At 37.0% G+C, this 22,416-nt stretch overlaps 3 protein-coding genes across 5 annotated transcripts; 2 read left to right on the forward strand and 1 right to left on the reverse strand.

Moving 5' to 3' along the window:
• Window positions 1-3,489: 3,489 nt before the first annotated feature.
• Window positions 3,490-14,529, forward strand: LOC8260924 (exocyst complex component SEC3A). 2 transcript variants are annotated; one of them, XM_002510279.4, is made up of 25 exons: window positions 3,499-3,956; window positions 4,790-4,860; window positions 5,449-5,529; window positions 5,690-5,757; window positions 5,932-6,034; window positions 6,690-6,835; window positions 7,729-7,846; window positions 8,121-8,225; window positions 8,666-8,767; window positions 8,857-8,994; window positions 9,228-9,356; window positions 9,451-9,531; window positions 9,633-9,707; window positions 9,860-10,033; window positions 10,123-10,285; window positions 10,398-10,462; window positions 11,112-11,282; window positions 11,366-11,445; window positions 11,694-11,775; window positions 11,859-11,956; window positions 12,061-12,169; window positions 12,276-12,344; window positions 13,261-13,326; window positions 13,410-13,499; window positions 14,205-14,529. In XM_002510279.4, exons 1-25 carry the CDS (start codon window positions 3,782-3,784, stop codon window positions 14,313-14,315), a joined length of 2,670 nt encoding a protein of 889 aa, XP_002510325.1. In that variant the 5' UTR covers window positions 3,499-3,781; the 3' UTR covers window positions 14,316-14,529. The 2 variants fall into 2 exon arrangements, with proteins under 2 accessions (XP_048226940.1, XP_002510325.1); XM_048370983.1 differs by lacking the exons at window positions 13,261-13,326; window positions 13,410-13,499; window positions 14,205-14,529 and adding an exon at window positions 12,544-12,587 and having other exon boundaries at window positions 3,490-3,956.
• A 586-nt stretch (window positions 14,530-15,115) lies between these two features.
• On the forward strand, window positions 15,116-17,522 carry LOC8260923 (probable E3 ubiquitin-protein ligase ARI8). Its single transcript, XM_002510278.4, has one exon. It carries the CDS (start codon window positions 15,717-15,719, stop codon window positions 17,397-17,399), a length of 1,683 nt encoding a protein of 560 aa, XP_002510324.1. The 5' UTR covers window positions 15,116-15,716; the 3' UTR covers window positions 17,400-17,522.
• Window positions 17,523-17,900: 378 nt separating this feature from the next.
• LOC8260922 lies at window positions 17,901-20,039 on the reverse strand. Of its 2 annotated transcripts, XM_002510277.4 has the most exons (5): window positions 19,384-20,003; window positions 18,947-19,024; window positions 18,738-18,837; window positions 18,477-18,610; window positions 17,901-18,372 (listed from the first exon to the last, which is right to left on the reverse strand). In XM_002510277.4, exons 1-5 carry the CDS (start codon window positions 19,729-19,731, stop codon window positions 18,145-18,147), a joined length of 888 nt encoding a protein of 295 aa, XP_002510323.1. In that variant the 5' UTR covers window positions 19,732-20,003; the 3' UTR covers window positions 17,901-18,144. The 2 variants fall into 2 exon arrangements, with proteins under 2 accessions (XP_002510323.1, XP_048226941.1); XM_048370984.1 differs by lacking the exon at window positions 18,947-19,024 and having other exon boundaries at window positions 19,384-20,039.
• Window positions 20,040-22,416: the final 2,377 nt, after the last annotated feature.

Genomic DNA, 22,416 nt, shown 5'->3' on the forward strand with positions numbered 1-22,416 from the left:
TGGTGTAGATGCCTCAATTCTCATTTCGGAGGAAGTCTGTTACATGCTATGCCTTGACATGAAGTGGTTATCTTGTTTATTTCATCATTTGATTTCTTAGGATTGCAGTGAGGGAGTTGTTGCTAGCATTATTTGTGCTGTTTGTGATGTTCTATTTCGACGGTTTAATTCTGTGCTTGTGCTGTTTTTTCTTTCTTTCTTTCTTTCTTTCTTTTTTTTTTTTTTTTTTTTTTTTGGTTTGGAACAGCAGCTAGTCTTGTCCCTGTACTTGGGAAGCATTCGCTCATATTATAGCATGTGTGAATACAAGGGCATACATGATCTCAACAATTATGTTGTGGTTTGGATCTCTTTTAATCTTCTGTTATATGACTGAAGCTTTCAGTTCTGGTTTTGCTTATTTGAATTGGATAACATGTAGGGTTTCTTATATTCAGTGCTAATGCCTTATTGATACTTGAGGTACGGATTTGAAAGAAAGTGTGGTGATAGTTCTGTACCTTGCTTCATAATTTATTAACTTATATGCAACTGTTTGCATGACCAGTTCCTTTAGTGTTTTGTGTTGTAGTTGCCTGCTTTTTGATTTTGTGTTGTCTATTTTGCATATGGAGCTGGAATCTGTCAACTGTCTATATGTTTCCAGGATTTGGAGTCTGTTGAAATGCACGGTTGCCGATCAGGAAATGATGTTGCAACTTTTGATCAATAGTCGATGTCTGCTATTTTCTAAACTCTACATATGAAGAAGTTCCTTTTGAAGTTAAATACCTCATCTCCATGAGGTTCATTTGTCAGTCTCCTCTCTCATCTCTCTTCCTGGATCTGATATATTCTTTTCTGGAGAGTTTTGGATGGCAGTTGGAAACAAAAAGCTTTTTTGTGCAGGAACATGGATTTGTGAGATTGATGTTCTTATTCTAATATTATCAACTCTCAAACTTGCAGTAGCTGCTCTTTATGATGCTTTAGCTTATCCTTGTCCCCTGGTTCCTGAAACTATCTGTTTATTGCGAGTCCAGACGTGCTAGATGCTATTTTTTACAGTCGAACTTGGTTCTGTTGCTGCTACTGTTAGCATCATGTCATTCATGTCTGACATGGTGGTTGGAGGAAATCTTGGGAGTAGGGATCGGCAGTTCTTATTTTTCCTGATTTTCATTATTGGCTTCTGGTGTGAGTGGTTTGATTTGATTCCTTCCTTTTGGTGCCCTGGCCCTAGTGATGTTATTTGCATGAATTCTATTCTGAGGAAGATTTGTTTCCCCTTGCAATCTATCCAAGTATGATGACCTTGTGCTTTCTTGTCCTTTTCTACCCTCCTGTTGTGCTGTGTGCATTTTGGCATATCTCATTTGGTGCTGGAAACTGCTATGGGTTTATATAATCAGGTTGCAATAACTTTCTGATGATATTAATCTTTAAGGGTGTTGGATGAAATGTAGTTAAAGAGTTCGATCGTCTTAGGTGATGGCGGGTGTTCTGATGTGATGTCGAGTGTTCTGATGATTTGATGTTTGATATTTCAAGGCCGGTAGTATCCTGTGTGTTTTCAAGTTTTAATTATCTATTGGTGCGGCATGCAACTCCGTTTTGTTTGAAATTATCTGTTTTTTGGAACTGTCTTTAGTTATTTGTCTGTTTGAATGCATGTAACTCCGCCTGTCGTGAATACACAGCCGGTCTTAAGCCCGGATTAAGGAGGAGGGTTGCAGTGTGATGGATTTGGTGCTAGTTTGGATAGTACTGGTTATGGATCCTCAATCTTTTCGGAGTTTGAATTCTTCTTGATTTAAAGTTGTTCTGGAGTTCGCTTCCTAGCTGCTGTCGCTAGGATTTGTGTCTTTTAAATTCTTAGCTTGGCTTGGATTTCAGGTTTTCACCATGTTTGACCTTTGTCCCTGATCTGAACTTAGTTTTGAATTCGTTGCTGTTTGAAAACTTGCCTCAAATATGACGATGACCTACAGGGATAGGTAGGAAGGGGATAAGGTTGGAAAATGTTTATTTAACCCAAAGACGATGAGCAATGTAAGCTCTGTTTGACCCAGTTTAAAGACACTTTTGTTTCTTGCGTGTTTCAGGTGACATGTTTCTCTATGATGGTTTATATTTTTGTTCTCGTTTGGTACTACAATTTGGCGGTATAGGAACATATTGCGAGCCTCAAAAGCTGGTGAGGAAAGAAGATGAGCTGCAATGGGTTTCGTCTCCCTCTCTGCTGCTGCTGTCTTGGTACAGTGTCGAAGAGAATAGGAGGGTTTTGAAGGAATCATATATGAGCTCTGCATTTTGTATGAATGAGAAAATGATGCTCAGTTATGATTTTTATTTGGGTCAATTGGTTCTCGGTGGCGCTCGGTGACCATTTTATTGTTCAAAGCTTTAGTTGAGACTCGAGAAAAATATATTTGAATTTGATAGTAAAATTGATTCACTTTCAGTTGCTTTTCTAATTTGCTTTGTTATTTGCCGCAGTGTTAATTTGTTTGGTGTAGCGACCAGTTGTTCAATTGAAAATTTTTATATCTCATAAGTGGTATCCTTCAAGTGGCTTAATGTAGATTGTTTTTCATAAAATTTATTTTTCCTGGTCCACTGATGAAAAACTAACTATAAACCGGAAAAAATTGATTAATCAAATATTTTGCAAGATTTTAATTTTAATTTTCAAAAAAAGTAAGAAGTTGATAATTAGATTTCATTTTTTAATTTAAGAATTGATGGTTAATTAATTATGTTGTTGCTAGTAATGTTTATAATGCCGCCGCTTCTTACCAATAAGTGACATTCGTAAGAAACAAATAAGCGCATGAGTGGGCAATAGCATTCGGTCAAAACCATATTGACAAGTCTATCGCATATTAAACTGAAACACAAAAATGAATTAATTGTTTGAGATTATTATTTGATGAGTAATTCTATCAAAACTTGCTAACGTAAAAAGTTTAAAATATAAGGATCCGGACGTGACATTAGTCATCAGCTATAATATTAGCTAACAGATCTAAACTGTTACTTCATTTAGTTTCATTCCTAGAGGTCTTAATTGGATTTTCATATGATAGGATTGTCTGATACTGAGGGTAGTTTTTCGCAAAAAAAGTGCAATCGTATATCGCTCGTCCCATATTTTACCTTGGTCGCTGTCTTATACTGTGTTTGTCTGATACTGGGGTCGACTGACCTTTTTCATGCACTATTGTGCAAGGTCACTTTATCTCTAGGGGCGCAAGCCCTCTCCTTTGGATTATGTAAGTTGGGCTTCTCCGGACTGACTCTTGTTTCTTGCGTAAGGGCCGTTCTAAGTAGCCAAGACGCGGGGAGTGCGGTCTTAAGAAAGAATCTAATCATCACGACCTTGGTCCCTCCGACTCCGAAACTGAAGAAAATTTATCCTGAACTGCAGCCGGTCATTCTCCTGTAGTATTCTTCTCATACAAGTGAGATGCAAAAGCATGATGTGCGGACCCTTAAGCCCGATTGTCAATGCAATAATTTTTTATTTTTCTAGTGTGACTCGTTTTTGTCAAAGCCCAACCGAAAGCCGAAGATAGAAGCCCAATATGGTCAGAACTACAAAAAAGATTGGATACGGTATGAACCGAAACCGAACAATCGTAAGAAAATTCAAAAGATAAAAATAAAAAAGAAAAAAAAGGACAACAACCAAAATCAGACACGCCTGCTGATCTCTCTCTCCATTGGTATGTCTATGCCTCTCTCAATCTCAAATCCTGCCACCTGAGAAAGCTAACCGAAGCTAAAAAGAAAAACAGAAATGGCGAAATCGAGCGCTGACGATGAGGAGCTCAGGAGAGCATGCGAGGCAGCAATTGAGGGAACCAAGCAGAAGATCGTCATGTCGATCCGTGTAGCCAAAAGTCGAGGGATCTGGGGCAAATCTGGAAAATTAGGTCGCCAAATGGCCAAGCCTAGGGTTCTCGCTCTTTCTAGTACGTCAATTCTTCTTTTCCCTTTCTTCATTTCCTAATCATCGCCCCGCATTCTCGCCTTCACATGATATGTTCCTATTTTCTGCAGTTGTGTCTACTTGTTAGTTATGTGAGGATATTAGAGCCAAAAAGAGCTAATCCATTAGGGACATTTCTATGTACTGTTAAGAATTTAGCTGGAGCTAAGTGCCGATACTTGAAATGCGCTACTCACTTCGTTTTATAGTGAGTTTGTTTGGATAGCATTTACTGCAGGTTACTATATTGTCACTGATGTCCTGGAGGTCCGGATTGTTAGATCTGAAAAGAATGAATTAATACATTTTATTGCATGTGCAGGTTGATTTTAGCTCAGATTCTATTGGTTCTTGTGTAATTTAATTATCACAGTTCTGATGTCAGATAATTTGTCAGTGAATATTCATTTATCTTTTGGAGTGCCATTGCCTAGTTATTTACTAGTAGTTGTGGCGTCAGGGACAAATGGTGTCGGGAACTCCTTTATCACAGTATACAGAAGATTTTGATAATGTTATGCGACTTCCCTAGATCTTATTCACTTAGTTTTGCTTCGGAATGACAGTCCCAAAACTTGTTTCTACTAATTGAAAATATCCGTTAGATTGCTGTGCCTTTTAATTGCTTGGAAACCTCATATCCAGCTGCCTTGTTTACAGCACATAGCAGCCTATTATAGACACAAACAAATATATCACATGTCATGGTATTTATTACCTTCTTCTTCCATTTGCAATATGGCGAAATGTCTTGTTAGATCATATTAATGTCACCTCTTGCATGGCAGTATCAGTGAAAGCATTTTGTTTGTGCAGCAAAATCAAAAGGAACGCGGACTAAAGCATTTCTTCGAGTCTTAAAATATTCTACGGGTGGAGTCCTTGAGGTAATTTGACCTTCTAGTTTTTCACCTCTAAAGCACAACTATAGGGGTAGCCAGTGCCTAACATGATGTTTCATTGGGTTAGATTATATGTGTTAGGCAACCTTAACCACAAAGTTGGGTTGGGCCATCCTATAAGGGCGTCATTGATAGACGAGGCCATTGGCTCTTGGTAGAGCTAACTTCTTATGCCTAGAAAACTCTTAGGTTTTGATTTCAAACTTTCGCATGCTAATTTCCTTGAGAAAGCTGCAATGGCAAAGTTTGTGGATAGAAAAAAAAAAAAAGTTTGTATCCTTGATTTTAACAAAAAATGCCTGGCTTTTCAAATTTGTGCACTAGGAACTGCAACTTGTATTGCTCACTGAGCCATCCAACATTTGACTGGTAACAATGAACCTTGCACAATTACATGTTCATTTGAAGGATTGATCATACAAATACCTCATAGTGGAACGCATATTGGAGAAAGATAAAAAAAATTCCAAACTTTGCCATAGATTAAAAAAAATTGTGCCGATTGATGAATTACTTATCATGAATCTTCCAAAGGTTTAGGCTTTAAAATTATACATTGACTTTCTTGTGCAGCCTGCAAAGTTATACAAGCTGAAGCATCTTTCAAAGGTGGAGGTTATAGCTAATGATCCTAGTGGATGTACATTTACTCTGGTAATGGTTCTTTGATGATTCTATATTAAATGTGGATATGTTGCCCAGTGACTATGTTAAGGATGCACTTGAGCAATTGAGAAAAAGGGGAATTTGAAATTGCTAAATGTTGTATTACTACATACATTTGTTGATCAACATTTCATTACTGAACTTACAGGGGTTCGATAACCTCAGAAGCCAGAGTGTTGCTCCACCTCAATGGACTATGCGCAACATCGATGATAGGTAAATATGGTCACATTGAAAACAACTCTTTCTTCTTCTCTCCTTTCCCTTAATGAGGAATGGGTGTACAACTGAAGATGTGTTGTGTCTAATGCTTTTTCTTTTGGTCCATCTGTTATTTTGAATTGGTATTACTAATTCACTTGACTTGTGTCATTTAATTTTTTCTCTTAGGAACCGCCTTATATTTTGCATCTTAAACATCTGCAAAGATGTACTTGCTCGTCTACCTAAAGTAGTTGGCTTGGATGTCGTGGAGATGGCACTTTGGGCTAAGGTACATGTGATGATTTTGTACTTCTCTTTTAAGCATTGTCGTTGAGTTGTTGCAGTCACTTATCTTCATGGTCAAAGCAAGAAGATAGAATTTAGGTAGATGGTATAACCAAATTGTCATTGGGACTTCATCCATATGCCCCCAGGCAATCCTTACACTAGCAACTGGTTTAATAGACATACTCTCTGGAATTTCGTTTCTCCTTTGTATTTTGTCATAGGGCCTTTGGCCAGGTATATTTGGAATGGAGTTCTAGGGTGAAGAATTGGGAGAGAGTTCTATCTTCTAGCATTTTCTTGTATGAAGTGACTGCTCTGTTCTAGCAGCCAGTCGCCACTACTTGATCAGAACAATCAACTTGGATGGTTATGATTCTATTGGTCCTAATTAGTGTTTATTTTTTATGTTTTAAGATGCTTCAATGGATAACGGATTGTGCACAGTATAAATGTAGAACTCTATTATTTTATGCTTTTTTTCATATTTTTCTTCGATTATTAACTGTGAGGTTGAGTTCTAGGTGATCTCTTATTAACTGTGAGGTTGAGTTCTAGGTGATCTAGAGCTGTCTGCAGTTAAATTTTGGATAGTTGGATATGCAGATCATTATGCATACTTTCCTAAAAGTACTTTTTTTATTATTTAATTGATGCAGGAAAATACACCTACAGTCACCAAGCAAACTAGTCAGGAAAATGGGCCTGTTGTGGCTGCAACAACAGAAAGTGAGTTGAAAGTGAGTGTTGAAAAGGAACTCGTCTCCCAAGCTGAGGAAGAGGACATGGAGGCCCTTCTTGACACGTATAGTTTCTACCACTTCATTACTTGTAACATAGGACTATAGAGAGCTGGTTTGAACAAGGGTGGAAATGGAACGAAATAGCATGTTTAAGTCCCTAATTTTGAACTGCTCATTGAGTGTATGATATATGAGCATCGGACCTTAGACTTACCTGTAATTTATAGTTTTCAAGGATGCTCTTTAAGGATTAAGTGAAACAATAGGGGTTTATCCTTAGGGACCTAAGGTAGGGTGTTAATTCATTTGTTTGAACTTTTCGTTACATTTAAAGCTGAGTCAAATTTGTATATAATAAATGGGCTTGGGTAGAACTCATTCCCAGAAGCTAGCTCAAAGGAAGAGGGTGCCCAATCCACTTATGTACACTATAAGTGCCCAGTAACCAAGCGATGTGGAATAAATACAACTTCACCATCATAGACAAAAGGCCGGCTTTGATACCATGATAAATTGACTTGTGTAGAATGAGTTCCCAAAAGCTAGCTCAAAGGAAGAGGGTGCCCAATCCACTTATATACATTATAAGTGTCCAATAACCATGCAATGTGGGATAAATACAATTTCTAACAGTATAAAATATCCAACATGCGTCAGCTGGCCTACTGTTGTGGATACGACCAAGTTTAGTGTATTAGGATATTCTTTTTGTTCATCTAAGTGACATCTATATTTTTTCACAACCATTCTCTTAGAGCTTGCCGTGCCACTTTGTCACCACAGGGTTCTCATTTATAGAAGAAAAATATGTGTTGATTGTATGATAGTCCTTGTCCTACTTTTGGTCTTTATTTGTTGCTGAAAGACAGCTGCTGTATGATGGAATAGTATTCATTTTTTTGTATGAATCTGCTGTACTACTGATTTGACATTTTGATTGTATAATGGGGTGCAGTTATGTTATGGGTATCGGTGAAGCAGAGGCGTTTTCTGAAAGGTTGAAGCGTGAACTTCTTGCTCTTGAAGCTGCAAATGTTCATGCCATCTTAGAGAGTGAACCTTTGATAGAAGAGGTGCAATTTTGTTTAGTAGTGTAATTCTGTGCAAGAGCTTAACATCTCCCTTTTATATTTTTATGTTGTGAAATTCACTTAGGACACTTTTTGAATGTATATTTGCTGTGGCAAGGTAGATTTTCCCCATATCTCTTGTGGTTGACTTCTTTTAATATTAGTTTCTTCTTGCGTTGATGATATTCTTAATGCATTACTTATGGTATTTACTGGTGTGGCTTGTGGAGTCATGTAATTCATTTGTTAGTTGACTGTTGATTGTTGGGTCTTTTAGGTGCTGCAAGGGCTTGAGGCAGCAACAAATTGTGTTGATGACATGGATGAATGGTTAGGCATCTTCAACATGAAACTTAGACACATGCGAGAAGACATTGAATCTGTAAGAGTATCATTACAGTAATTGACTTATGTACTGAATTTATGGTGTTTCTATGAAACCTGTGTTTTAGTTTCCTTGTCGTGCTGGGTGTCATGGGAATATGTATCGTTTTGCTGTTGCAGGCATTCATGTATGATCTTTCCCTGCAGATACAAGTCCTTTTTATACTTATGAGACAATTTTTAAATTCTTTTTAACAACTCCCATTATATATTGTGGTTCCATTTTGTTCTCTCTAAGGTGATAACCAGCTTCACCTAGGGATTTAAAATAATGTCAAAGAGCTAGTTTAGGGAGAAGTATTCAACTTCTCATGCTTGGCTTCTTTCCTTCAAACTTAGCTAGCAAGAAGAAAGATATGGTTATATGATATGCTTATCTTAAATTGATGCCGGTGACTTCTTATACTGGTGTTTAACTGTTGCTTTCATGGTATCCAGATAGAAACCCGCAATAACAAATTGGAGATGCAGTCTGTAAATAACAAGTCACTGATTGAAGAGCTTGATAAGCTTGTTGAACGCTTGTGCGTCCCTTCTGAAGTATGTACCCTTCACTTTCTTGTCTTTTAGTGATATGAGGGTAAGCATAGAAGCTTTTACATCTTCTAACAATGTTTCATTTCATACAGTATGCAGCAAGCCTAACAGGAGGTTCATTTGATGAGGCACGCATGCTTCAAAATATTGAAGCATGTGAATGGTTAACCGGTGCTTTGCGTGGTCTTCAAGTGCCTAATCTGGATCCTACTTATGCAAACATGCGTGCTGTATTTAGTCTTCCTCTTTTTCTTCATTTCTTACCAATTTAATGAGCAATCAGATTGTTGAAAAGATTATGTAAGAGATTAATTGCTAATATAACTAACCTGCATATGTAGCTGTATGTTTTGGAATTCTGTTTGTTTTCAACACGCTTTGCATTTCTCTTGCCTTAGGTTTTATGGAGTAACCATGTAAGTTTTATAGGATTATCAATCTGATTTGGGGCCTGATGTTTTAGGTTAAAGAGAAACGGGCTGAACTTGAGAAGTTAAAATCTACCTTTGTTAGGAGAGCTTCTGAGTTCTTGAGAAACTACTTTGCTAGTTTGGTCGATTTCATGATAAGTGACAAGAGTTACTTCTCACAAGTAAGTCTTATCTTTGTGCTGCTTACATCTTGATAGTGATTAATAATATTGTGCTGGTAGTTCTAAGTATCAGTTCTGTGATTGCATAAAATAGCGGGGACAGTTGAAGAGGCCTGATCATGCAGACTTGCGATACAAATGCAGGACATATGCTCGCCTTCTGCAACATTTGAAGGTTAATTACTAACCTCCTGTAGTAAGTCTGAAAAGTTTCATATGGGCATTTCATTTTCTTTTTTCCTTTCTGAACGGTTCCTTTTTCCATTCTACTGTCAGAGTCTTGATAAGAACTGCTTGGGTCCTTTAAGGAAAGCATATTGTAGCTCCCTCAACTTGCTTCTTCGCCGTGAGGTCAAGCAACAGATTACTTATACTGGATAATTGTTGAGTTACTCCATCATTTATGCTTATGTTTGGTGCTAACAGAAAAGTATCTCTTGCTTCTTAAGAGTTTCTTGCAAGCTTTGTTCCTCGCATTTATGAAGTTTTCTCATTCGTTTCAGGCCCGTGAGTTTGCTAATGAGCTTCGTGCTAGTACAAAAGCGTCAAGAAATCCAACTGTCTGGCTCGAAGCTTCCACAGGCTCCAGTCAAAATGCACAAACTGCAGATACATCATCAGTTTCTGATGCTTATGCCAAAATGCTGACAATTTTTATCCCACTCCTTGTAGATGAGGTTGTTATTTTCTTTATGTGTATGCTGGAATTTGTTGCTGCTATTATTTTCTACTTTAAGAGTTTATTCATACATGGCTCAAACTGCAGAGCTCTTTTTTTGCACACTTCATGTGCTTTGAAGTTCCTGCATTGGTTCCCCCAGGAGGCCTTGCTAATGGTAATAGAAGTGGAAGCTACAATGATGAGGCCAATGACGATGACGATGACGATTTGGGTATTATGGACATTGATGAGAATGATAGTAAAGCGGGTAATATGGCCAAATGTGCTTTTAATACGGTTCAAGTTTGTGTTTAATTATTACTGTGAAGCTTTGCCTCTTCTAGGCTGCAACACTTCAGCAAAAGTAATTTATTTTGCAGGTAAAAATTCAGCAGATCTGGCAGCACTAAATGAATCTCTTCAGGATTTACTGGATGGAATCCAAGTAATTTATAGCTTTCATTGTTCCTTGTGTGTGTGTTTGTAATCACTCTTTTGTATATGGAGTTGCTTTGTCAGAAAGAGTTCCTTAAACAGTTGGATGGATGCTTGCATCCTAAGTCATACATTTTGTTTTGGAGTTCACATTTATGCTCTTTGCATGATTTTTCATACTCATCTTTCAATACTGATATTTGATTGTTCCAGTTACATTCCATGGGAATTTCATCTAGGCATGTCAGTTGGTGGTAGGATAAGAGTAATGTGTTTACACTGGTCCATATAATGTCTTATGAGTGGTGTCAATTTTGTATCGTGATGTACCCATATTGTCACTATATGTATGACATGGGTGCATAGCAATCTTTCATAATTTCACTGGTGAATTTAGAAACTGAAGTGCACAAGTGTTAAGTTCGATGAATGTGAGATTGTATTTTTGTAATAATCTTATGTTTTGTGAGATGGGGTTACCAAAAGATGTGGTGCACATCGATATTAATAGGTTTGCTAGAAAGCTTCCTGCCTTATTGGCTAGAGTTTTCAAAATTCTTACTAGCAGCAGCAGATATTGCTGGTAATTTAGAGAGTGATCTTGGGCATACTTTATATCGTTAGTCTTTACTTGTAAGGTCTCCATTCAATGATTTCAGGAAGATTTCTATGCTGTGGTTGATTGGGCATACAAGATTGATCCTCTACGGTGCATATCAATGCATGGGATTACAGAGCGCTATCTCTCTGGTCAGAAAGCTGATGCAGCAGGGTTTGTGCGTCTCTTACTTGGTGACCTGGAGTCGAGAATTTCTATGCAGTTCAGCCGTGTATGTTTAGTTTTGAACTGAAATGGATAATGGTCACAGATTCTTAATTATACCTCATGCTTACCAGGTGTCTTATGCTGCAGTTTGTTGATGAAGCTTGCCATCAGATAGAAAGAAATGAGCGTAATGTCCGGCAGATGGGGGTGTTGTCATACATACCAAGGTTATTTATATTGTTGAGTCGGCGTATCTTTTGCTTTTTAAAGTAAAAAAGTAATTAATATATAACATGTCTTTGAAGCAATTGATCATTAATAAGGAGCTCATTGATGCAAATAATTTGGATTTTTTTTGGTACTTCAGATGGCTGTTCTGACTTTAATGTTGATCCTGTGCTTTATAAACAATATGTCTATGTATCAATGAGATTTGATTCTACATCATATTAAGATGTTATCCTTTACCTGACAGGTTTGCAACTCTTGCAACTCGCATGGAACAGTACATTCAGGGACAATCCAGGGATTTGGTTGATCAGGCATATACAAAATTTGTAAGTAGACTTTTCTCATTGAATTATTGTTTTTTCAACCTTGTTTTCAGGTGCAATTTTACATTATGAGTATTGTTGAACAGGTTAGCATAATGTTTGTAACCTTGGAGAAAATTGCACAAACAGATCCAAAATATGCAGACATTTTTCTTTTAGAAAACTATGCAGCATTTCAGAATAGGTATTCCTTATTTTCTTTTGTTTGTGGTGATTGGGCAAAGGTTATTCAAGCCTCTTCTTTTTCTTTTGATTGTATACCTGCTCATCAGAAGCAATTTTTTTCAGCTTGTATGACCTAGCCAATTGTGTTCCAACTTTGGCCAAATTTTATCACCAGGCAAGTGAAGCTTATGAGCAAGCTTGTACTCGTCACATCAGCATGATCATCTATTATGTAAGACGCCATCCTTCTACTATGTTTGCTGCTTTTCATTTGTGCAATCTTATGATGACATTACTTTGGCCTAATTCAATGATGCTTGTCCTCTTTACTTCTGTAGCAATTTGAGCGACTTTTCCAGTTTGCCCGCAAGATTGAGGATTTGATGTACACAATTACACCAGAAGAGGTCAGTGTTTTGATCATCACATATCATCCATAGTTGACAATTTTGTGCCCATATCCATCATACAGTACCTCCATTAACATTGATATGAACATGAAAGCATTATGTCACTATCAAGAATATAATTACTTCTAGGAACCTTGGCTAATAAATAATTGAATCGGCATGAGAAATGTAATAGTGGATCATTTCATGCTTCCAGACATTCCTCATGGAAGTTGGAGCTTGAATTAAATCTGGGTGTTTGGAGGAAGGGAGGAGGGACACATGCACAATTGTGCATTCACCTTCATGTTTCATTGGCACATTTGCCATTATTATTGTTGGTGAGATGCATCCATCACTTTCTTTATATTCACATGCCATATACTTGTCACTGGCATAATATTTGCATGTCTGCGGAGTGAATTGAATTATATAATTTGTAAATAAGGTAAATAATAAAATTATACGCTAGCAGGTCCATTTTCCACTCAACATTGACAGAATATATGATAGTACTTTTATTTGGATATATTAATTCAGTCTTCATAACAAGTGGTGATAGGAAGAACCATGAATGTTATTTCTAGATCATTTCTCTTCGTGATTACAGACATTTAGATTATAAGATAACTTGTGTGCCTTGTGGCCGTCCCAAAACATTGGTTTCATGGCTCTGCTGATTAGCATGGGGCAGGCAAAGAATTGCTAAAAGTAGTTTTACTTCACAAGTGTTGATAATTCTCTTAAGATTTTTAAGTACTGACCTGACAAATTTTCATTTTAATATGTTATGCTGGGTACGAAAATTCATGTTTACTTGGGGCAGGCAAAGAATTGCTAAAAGTAGTTTTACTTCACAAGTGTTGATAATTCTCTTAAGATTTTTAAGTACTGACCTGACAAATTTTCTGAATCTTGATTTTGCTCTTTTTAGATACCTTTCCAGCTTGGATTGTCAAAAATGGATCTCCGAAAGATGTTGAAGGCTAGTTTATCTGGGGTAAGTCTCTTAATGCCTCTGAAATATAAATTTTCCTGCTCTGAAGCAATTGTCAGTTTTTAAGTACTAGGCTTATATGGCAGGTTGACAAGTCTATTGGTGCCATGTATAAGAAGTTGCAGAAGAACTTGACCTCAGAGGAATTACTACCTTCTTTGTGGGATAAATGCAAGGTATGCTCCGTTGTTGAATCTCTATTCTTTGGAACTGAATGCTTTTGCAAATACCGATTAGCAATTCAACTAGTGGGATCTGGATCCTGTATTCTTTATTGATGAATAAAGAATTTAACCTAGAAGTACTGGGAAAAACATTTATGGTATGTTGAGGGGGAGAAGGGGATCCTCAAAGGCTTACCAGTCACCAGGTTATCAATTAATGATCCATTCAAGCAATATCTACTGCGAAATCTGAACTAATCAATTGCAGTGTTGCAATGAGGACAGTAAATGGATAACGTAGATTCTCTTTTTTGCCTACTTTATTATACAATAATTATCTTGCAGTCTGCTGTCTGCCTTAGGGAATCTTGCAATTGAGTTTTTTCTTTTTCCTTCCACTGGTATGAAACTTTGTTTATGTGCTTTTTGTACTGTCATAAGTGGAAATAAGTTCCGTGGTAAGCTAGACAAATACTTCCTATCACAGGAAATAGGGAAGCACCAGTATCAGTTGCAGTAGTGGTTATGGTTCTTCTGTTTTGAAAGGGAGGCAAATTAAAATTCCCCTTGCTTCTCTTTCGTACAACTTTTAGTGACCTTACCATTCATTGTATTGATTGTCAACTTATATGATGATAAAATTCAAAGGAACAAAATGAAAGTTTTGATGACTCATCGTGATTTGTTGTTCAATTTTTACATTCTTGTGATTTACAGAAGGAGTTTCTGGACAAGTATGAAAGTTTTGCCCAACTCGTCGCAAAGATCTATCCAAATGAAACCATCCCCTCAGTGGCAGAAATGAGGGATCTTCTGGCGTCCATGTAAAACTTTGTAAAGAGACTTTTCTGTTGTATAATCAATCCTTAGATGTTTTCGAAGTATAGAGGTGCATTAGCCTGTTGTAATTATTTTTCTTTTTCGGTCGTTTCTCTTAAAAAATTTTCCTCATTATTGATTCATTGCACAAATTTTACTTTGCATTGTATGGACCTTTTTTCTCCATATAATAATAATGTACGAGGATCCAATTTGATATTCATGTCTCTTCTGGACAAGCGGATTTCCTTTGTTTACTTATTTATTTATTTATTTAGATATGATTACGAACTAATGGCTCAAGAAATTCAGTCTAATTTCCAGGTCATGGTTATCTAACCGTCTGATGCACTGCGTTATGGGTAGAAATACATACAAGAAAATGAACTCTCTAAAGACCGGAAATATGCTCCTGATTTCTACGAATAAAGAAATTGATGATTACATCTGATTTAAACTTTATGATTAAAGTAAATTGACTAGAAACGACTATAGTTACCTAAAACTTGCATTAAATAAATGAATAATCTGATGTGGGGTCCGGCACCCACTTACTCTTGTTGCTTTAATCTAAATTGTATATTATTATTTTTGTTAGGTTGGGTCGTCGCCTCATTGACCCGTTAATACTTCTTAACCCTCATCATCACCGCTATGCACAAGAAAATAGGAAAATTACTTCAAACTTTCAAGGCAACTACCTTCCACCTTCCTCGAAAGAAAATTGAACGGATTCACAGGTAATTTTATGCGGTCAAGTGACAAGTAATATTGCAGTTAAAACATGGATTTTTTTTTCTTAGTTACTTTGAAATAATTGGACGAATGATATGTACAAAATTATAAAATTTCATTCTCTTTTTATAACTATTAGATGTAGTTCAACAGAAATAGCAAAATATTTTCTATCAGATATTAGATTTACTTGCATAAACTTAGGAGTTCTGTTGAGAAAATAATATCTAAAAACCTTGTCAATAGTTCAAGGATCAAATGCACTAAAATGAGAGTATCAGATATTTAATTTATTTACATTAAACTAAGGTCTAAACCTATACGAACCATGGTCAATAACATGTGCACCACCAACACATAAAACGCCATTCTGGTCCGGGCTGGGGTCGAATATCTTACGAGTTAAGACTCCATTTTTTATTTTTCCGCAAAAGAAAAAGACTCCGTTTCTTAATCAAACACACACTCTCTCTCCAATAACATGTGCACCACCAACACATAAAATGCATTCTGGTCCGGGCTGGGGTCGAATATCTTACGAGTTAAGACTCCATTTTTTATTTTTCCGCAAAAAAAAAAGACTCCGCTTCTTAATCAAACACACACTCTCTCTCCTTCGTCCCCCCACTACCTTGTGAAGTCCCATTCTGTTTCCAACTTTTCCCTGATTGGGCCATGTACAATATGCAAACTCCAAATCCTAACACCCCACAGCAAACTTCCGTTGACTACTACAGTGATGGCTTCGATGATGGTTATTTCGACGATGCTATTAGCTCTGATGATCGTCTTTTCTTTGGATCAAATCTTCAAGAAGAAGAAGAAGATGATGATGATGATGTTGCTGATACCCACAAGGTTATTATCAAGAAACGAAACCAGAGAATCCTTACGGAAGATGATATACGTCAACGCATGGAGGATGACCTTTCTCAAGTCTCTTTAGTCCTTTCTTTACCAAAACCTGAGGCAAGTCTTTTACTCTGTTCCTTCAATTGGTCTGTCACTAAAATATATGATTCTTGGTTTTCCGATGAGTCTGGAGTACGCGAGAAAGTTGGTCTATTGGAGAAGAAAGTCTTCTCGATTGACCTTGGAGTTGTGGATTGTGGGATTTGCTTCGAATCGTTCCCTTTTGAGAAGACCAGTTCAGCTGCATGTGGCCATCATTACTGTATTGACTGCTGGTCTTGCTATATTAGCACTTCTATCAATAATGATGGTCTTGGGTGTTTGATGCTTCGATGTCCTGAGCCATCTTGTCGTGTTGCTGTTGGTCACGACATGATTGATTTATTAGTATCCAGAGACGATAGGAATAAGTATGCCCGGTGCTTTGTTAGGTCTTATATTCAAGAAAATAGAAAGATGAAGTGGTGTCCTGGTCGAGACTGTGATAATGCCATTGAGTTTTTGGATGGAGATGGAAGCTTTGATGTTACTTGCGATTGTTTTACTAGCTTTTGCTGGAATTGCGATGAGGAGAGTCATCGTCCTGTGGATTGTGACACTGTGAAAAAGTGGATTTCAAAGAATCAATCTGAGTCTGAAAATATAAACTACATACTAACATATTGCAAGCCTTGTCCCAACTGCAGGCGTCCGATTGAAAAGAATGAAGGGTGTATGCACATGACCTGTAGGGTCTGCGGGCATAGTTTCTGCTGGTTGTGTCTTGCTTCATATAACAATCATATTCAATGTAATGGATATACTGATAATGTAGTTAGGAAAAAGGAGATGGCTCAGCAGTCTTTAGAGAAATATACACACTATTTCGAACGATGGGATGCCAATCGAAAATCAAAACTCAAAGCACTTGAAGATTTTCAACATGTTAAAAATGTGATCTTCAAAAGGCTTAGTGAGATACAAGGCTCACCTGAAAGCAATTTTGATTTCATAACCAAGGCATGGCTGCAAGTGGTTGAATGCAGGAGAGTTCTGGGGTGGAGCTATGCATACGGATACTACTTACCTGAGGATGAGTTTGCTAAGAAACAATTTTTCGAATACTTACAAGGTGAGGCTGAGTCTGGATTGGAAAAGCTTCATAATTATGCAGAGAAAGAGTTAGAGAAGTTTCTAGAATCTGATGGGCTATCAAAGGATTTCACTAAATTTCAGACGATGCTACGTGGATTAACAGTTGTGACTGGAAATTACTTTGAAAAGTTGGCTAAAGCTTTAGAGAATGGCCTGTCTGATGTGGTATCCCTCTCCAATGGGGCTAGCACCAGCAGCAGCCGCAGCTCAACAGATGGAACAGAAGATTATTGGTTTTGTGATCGTTGCAGCTATGCAAATCCTGGGTCAGTCTTACAATGCCAGATGTGTGTCTTGTTCATTGAAAATTAGTTAACTTATGCTATGAAATGAAGGTAAGAGTTAGAAAAAACTTGTGTTTTTCTCACTGATCATGCATATTTATGTAAATAAAGTAAGAATTGACTATAAATAACATCATTCATAATTTGACAATCTGCCATGAATTCAGACGTTTTTTGTTTTTGAAAATTAATTTCGCCAATTGATTTCTTTCCCCCGTACAGACTCTGATCATAGTTTCCATTCTATTCCCCTGTTCTTGACATATCACCTAATACTCTATTATTTTGATTGATATTGCATGCGCTATAGTGAGCAATAATTTATCCTTTTTTTATTACTTCTGCTGTTTGATGTTCAAAGATGACTAAACGTTTTGTAAAACCAATTACATCGGTTCAACCAGTCGAGCAAATCCAGTCACAGACCTTATTCAATTTTAGTACCATTTACATATGTATTAAGCGAATTACCATTGCATACCTTCTCGTTACTCTTTTTCCTTCTTATTAGTACAAAAATGAAAATATATAAAAAGAATAACAACTTGTCTACATTTGCTGTATTACATATTCTCGGATCTCTACCTAAATAGTAAAGTTCCAATCAAAACATCCAGGCTAAGAATACGTAGCCAATTGTTCTTGATTTGGTTAAATTCTATTATATAAACACAGCAGAATATACAAAAAAATATGTTTGACCAACAAAAGAATTTCTGATTCCTTCTTGGAAGTTATTTGTGTGCCACAGTATATAAAGCGTTCATTATTAGCTACCTGCTATCCCCTGCAATGCCACCAACAGAAAGTTTCAAGAGAAGGAATATACAAGCTGAGGAAAACATGATTGCTCCAGCAAAACAGGCAAGATCCAAACTAGTAACAACAGGTATATTCTTGAATTTCTCCAACAATCCCACTTGAAGTATCATCATAACAGCATGCCCGATTCTTGATTTGGCTTGGGAAACTGACTCTACTTGCACCCATGTTGGAAGAGTCTGAAATGGACAATATAACCATCCAAGTTTACTTCAATACTTGAACAGGTTCGTGCCATGGTGTATCTGTATCCATATTGAACTCTAGAAGAACAAACAGTTACCTTCAGATAGAAGAGCCCAAATAAGTTCGATTCTGGCAGCCATTGTCCATTTCCTTTTGAACCCTTTGATCCCACAAAGATGGCATACAGCCCAACCCCAAAAATAAGCATGGCTGTTCCTACCAAGTACATGTCTGCATAAAATATCGAAAATAGTAATTAAAAAAATAAAACCAGATTTAGATGTAGGTATCATCACAACGAGGAGTCTAAAAAGAAGAAACACTGAAGCATATAATACAATCAGAAGGGAAAGACTACCTATGGCTTCTATAAGTAGCTGCACTATGTGTCCTTGATCTGAACTGTGAGATAGCGAACTGAAATAGTGAAAATATGACTCCAGAATGAGAAAACAGCCCTGCATTTATGGTGATAAAAATGTCTCTGTCAGTGGCGAACATAGAAAATATCAGAATTTAGCGAAATAGAAAGAGCGTTTTTCTCTGAAGGGAAAAAAAAATTATTACCTCCACAAAACACAGCACCGAACTAAGCAAGGATCCCCCTACGGCTAATAAAGTAAAGAATCGGCAATCCAGTACAGCCTGCATAATTCAAAAAATTGAAAGAGCTATAAGCCAGTACTTCTGCCATAGTATTTTTATTGGTCAATAATGGTCCTAGGCCCAAGCTATCAGGAATGTATGTATGTTCACCAAATAAGATCATTCTGAGAATAATTAAGCATATTACGCTGTATTTAGGATTACTTATAAACTTCCAATTAGTTAACATTTACAAAGTGATATGAACTAATCATCACAAAAATTCACACAAATGAAAAATGGTGCACCAAGAACCATGCCTTTTCCCGTATTCAAAACAGTTATAATTGTAGGAAACTTTAATCTGAATAAATAATAGCGTGATTAAATCATATGTTAACAAGAAAAGATGAAATAACCTTTTCAAGTAGCATCTGAGCCTGTAATTTCCACTGCCTTCGTTTCACAGCAGGTCTCAATACCTTAACCAAAGCATTGCCAACAATTGCAAGCAAAGAAGCAAGATCAATTAATCCCCGATCAACCACTTGCTCTGCAGTGATCAAGCTCTTTGTAGTGGCCACGGATGCTTTAACGGCTATCTTTGGTTTCTTTTTGTCACAATCTCCTGATGAAACCATCTTCTCTCCGCCCAAACCTGAGGTCTTGCCAATGCATTTCACCGTGGAAACAGATGAAGAAGCTAACCCAGGAGGATGAACATGATGCATAGGCCTATAAGAGGGCAACATTCTTGTGGTGGTCATTGTTGTTTTTTTTTTTCTGGGTTCAGCTGGTTATAAGCCTGTGGTTTTGATTTTGCCTTTTCTTTTGCTTATGGAGCTGATTGATAGTTTTTTTTGTATCCTCAAAAAGAAAAGAATTTAACTTTTCTAAGGGGAGGTTTAGTTGATCGGTGGCTCCTAGCCCTTTTATAAGGACAATGTGAAGAAGAGAAGATTCCAAGCATATTAGTTGAAACTGGCGCTACATGAGGAGGGAAAGTCAGTTTTTTTCTGTACCCCGCTATAGGTCATTTTGCATGGGTCATGTGGTGTTAAATAAAACGCCTTTAGTATTTTATTTTTTCTTAAAAGAAATTATTGATTAATATTTTTATTCCTCGATATTTTTTAAAAAGATAATCTCATGTATTTTTATTTCTATAAGACTTTCCTTAAGATTTTTAATATATATACACTTTTTTTTTTTTTATAAAAGAAATTTAAGAAACAGTCACAAAAAAGGGTATAATTTTTCAAGGGGATTTGGCATTTTATGCACTTTTCGTTTTGCCTTTTTGCTGGAGATTTGGCATTTTATTTTTCCTATTTGTTGATATCTTGACCTCACGTGATGTTTTACCAATATTCATTTTCCGACAGCGTGTGGGGTCATAGAAGTTCTGATCCGGACACGTGTCAAGGCGTATCTTAGCGCGGTTCTTTTACTGGCTATTATATCTTCAGTTCTGTTTTTCCAATCGTCGGCTTGGAAGAGTTTTTTGTTTGGTTCCTTAGTTAACGCGTGCGCTTACAGTTAAGTCGAGGGACAGAATAGGAGTCTGCGCACGTGCCAATTGATGGAACGAAGAAACAGCTCCTCTTTCTCAACGGCTATTATAGCATTTGGTAACTTCTGCAATTGATAAACAGGGATTGGCACTTCCTTGCTAATTACGTACATTCATGCGGGATGATAAATGATTACTAAACACACTCCAAATTGAAATTTACCATCTCAGAAGAACATGCAAGCTTGCATGTTTAGCCGCCAGGATGCTATCTGTCATCACCTTTTGTCTCTACCGAAATTTTTGTTAGCAAAAGTCTAGGTTTATGCTAAAAATCCATACGAACGTAAAGGATATTCCCTATAGGATGTGACATATTCATTGAACAGTAAAGCTAACCGTCGATGATTACATTTCCAGCTTTCAATTTGCACTGCGTCTGCCATAGAACAGTTTTGGCAATGTCCAATACGTTGTTCAAACACCACCAACAAGACTACAGCAATGACAAAGGTAATCTAGAGCAGAATGTGACATTTTTGTACGCGTTATTTCAGTGGGAGAAGCTTTTTCCTAATTGATATCACAAAAATCTCCACTACTCTCTATAGTTCACATGGCAGACTGTTGGTGTAGTGCGTAACGCTCCCCTGTTTCAGTAAAGAATCTTAAAGTTAAACTTGTTCATGAAATTATACGCCCTGAAAGCTTTCACATCGTAGTAAGTGGCAAGCCACTTTGCTTCTATACAATAATCCATCTTAACATTAATAAATGTTAATGCGCTTGCAGATTTACACTGTGCAATCAGTATCTTTTCGCTTCATTCTGGCAAAGAAATTTTGAAAATTTGAAGAATTTGCAAACCAGCAATCAGAAACCGAGTAATTTCATTGTTAATTTAGCATCCATTGCTCCTAAAGCTTGCAGAAATAGATAATAACCAGTTCATAGTTCATAGCATATAAACAATTTAAATCGACGGCACCCATGCAACGGAATCTAGTTCATAGCATATAACCAGTTACTAGAACTTCGAAATCACAGATGGATCTTAATTGGTACCTCGGGGCACCTGAGGAGGTGGCCTTCGTGTTCCTTCATCAACATTTGTTATCTAGGTTTCTCGCATTGAGAGTTTAAATGGAGTTTGCGAAACTCCAGCTTCAAGATTACTGCAATTGATTGGAGTGGCATTTGATCTTATCGAATCATGGCCTGTGTAAGACACCTATTTAATAGTCATTTGAAAAATTCGTTTAACTTGGACCTCACAGCCAAATCCACTCGTTTCTTTTCCAATCCAAACAACGGATTTGTAATTTCAACTTCCAAATTCTAGGTAAAAATCCACTATTCAAATACACCCCTAACATTAGTCGCCGAGAGGAGAAGAAATACAAGTAGAACATAGTGATACGATGAACCCAGTGAGAGATTGAGATTCATGGCATCTTTTGTGCAGCTTCCTTTGTTTCTCTTTCAAGGGTTCTTATGGTTTTATTTGCATTGTTAACCTGCCTAATTTGATAGCTCATTTGTTAACTCATGAATATGAGGGGAGAATATAGACAAGAATGTTGTAGATGTTTAGCGTTCTCCTGATTGTTCTGTTTAAGTATCTTCTTCAAAAGATCAGAAATTGGCTGCAATTGGAATCAAAGTATCCCGCTGGATAACTTATCATGGTTTGACGCTAAATGCCACCACAGATTTGAAACCCTTTGATTGGATAGTCCCTTGTGGGATCAGGAACCCCAAAGGTTGGAAGCATCAAGAGGCTGCTGGTAGAATTTCAGTCCTGTAATGAATATCAACATATAGATGTGCATCAACTTGATGATCTGAAGCTCATTGATATTACTTGCAAATCTTTGATCAGGGAGTTTTGTGAAGTCTTTCAGCTTAATATTGGTCACAGAACCACAAGTATTTTCAA

Source organism: Ricinus communis, chromosome 2, assembly GCF_019578655.1.
Source record: "Ricinus communis isolate WT05 ecotype wild-type chromosome 2, ASM1957865v1, whole genome shotgun sequence".
Lineage (NCBI taxonomy): Eukaryota > Viridiplantae > Streptophyta > Magnoliopsida > Malpighiales > Euphorbiaceae > Ricinus > Ricinus communis.

Coding starts and splice junctions, on each gene's coding strand:
- LOC8260922 (XM_002510277.4), bottom strand. CDS start 19,731: ATGACCACCACAAGAATGTTGCCCTCTTATAGGCCTATGCATCATGTT. Junction 18,838..18,946: donor CGGTGCTGTGTTTTGTGGAG/GTAATAATTTTT, acceptor CCATAAATGCAG/GGCTGTTTTCTCATTCTGGA. Junction 18,373..18,476: donor TTGGGCTCTTCTATCTGAAG/GTAACTGTTTGT, acceptor TGTCCATTTCAG/ACTCTTCCAACATGGGTGCA.
- LOC8260924 (XM_002510279.4), top strand. CDS start 3,782: ATGGCGAAATCGAGCGCTGACGATGAGGAGCTCAGGAGAGCATGCGAG. Junction 4,861..5,448: donor CTACGGGTGGAGTCCTTGAG/GTAATTTGACCT, acceptor TTTCTTGTGCAG/CCTGCAAAGTTATACAAGCT. Junction 10,286..10,397: donor TGAGAATGATAGTAAAGCGG/GTAATATGGCCA, acceptor TTTATTTTGCAG/GTAAAAATTCAGCAGATCTG.
- LOC8260923 (XM_002510278.4), top strand. CDS start 15,717: ATGTACAATATGCAAACTCCAAATCCTAACACCCCACAGCAAACTTCC.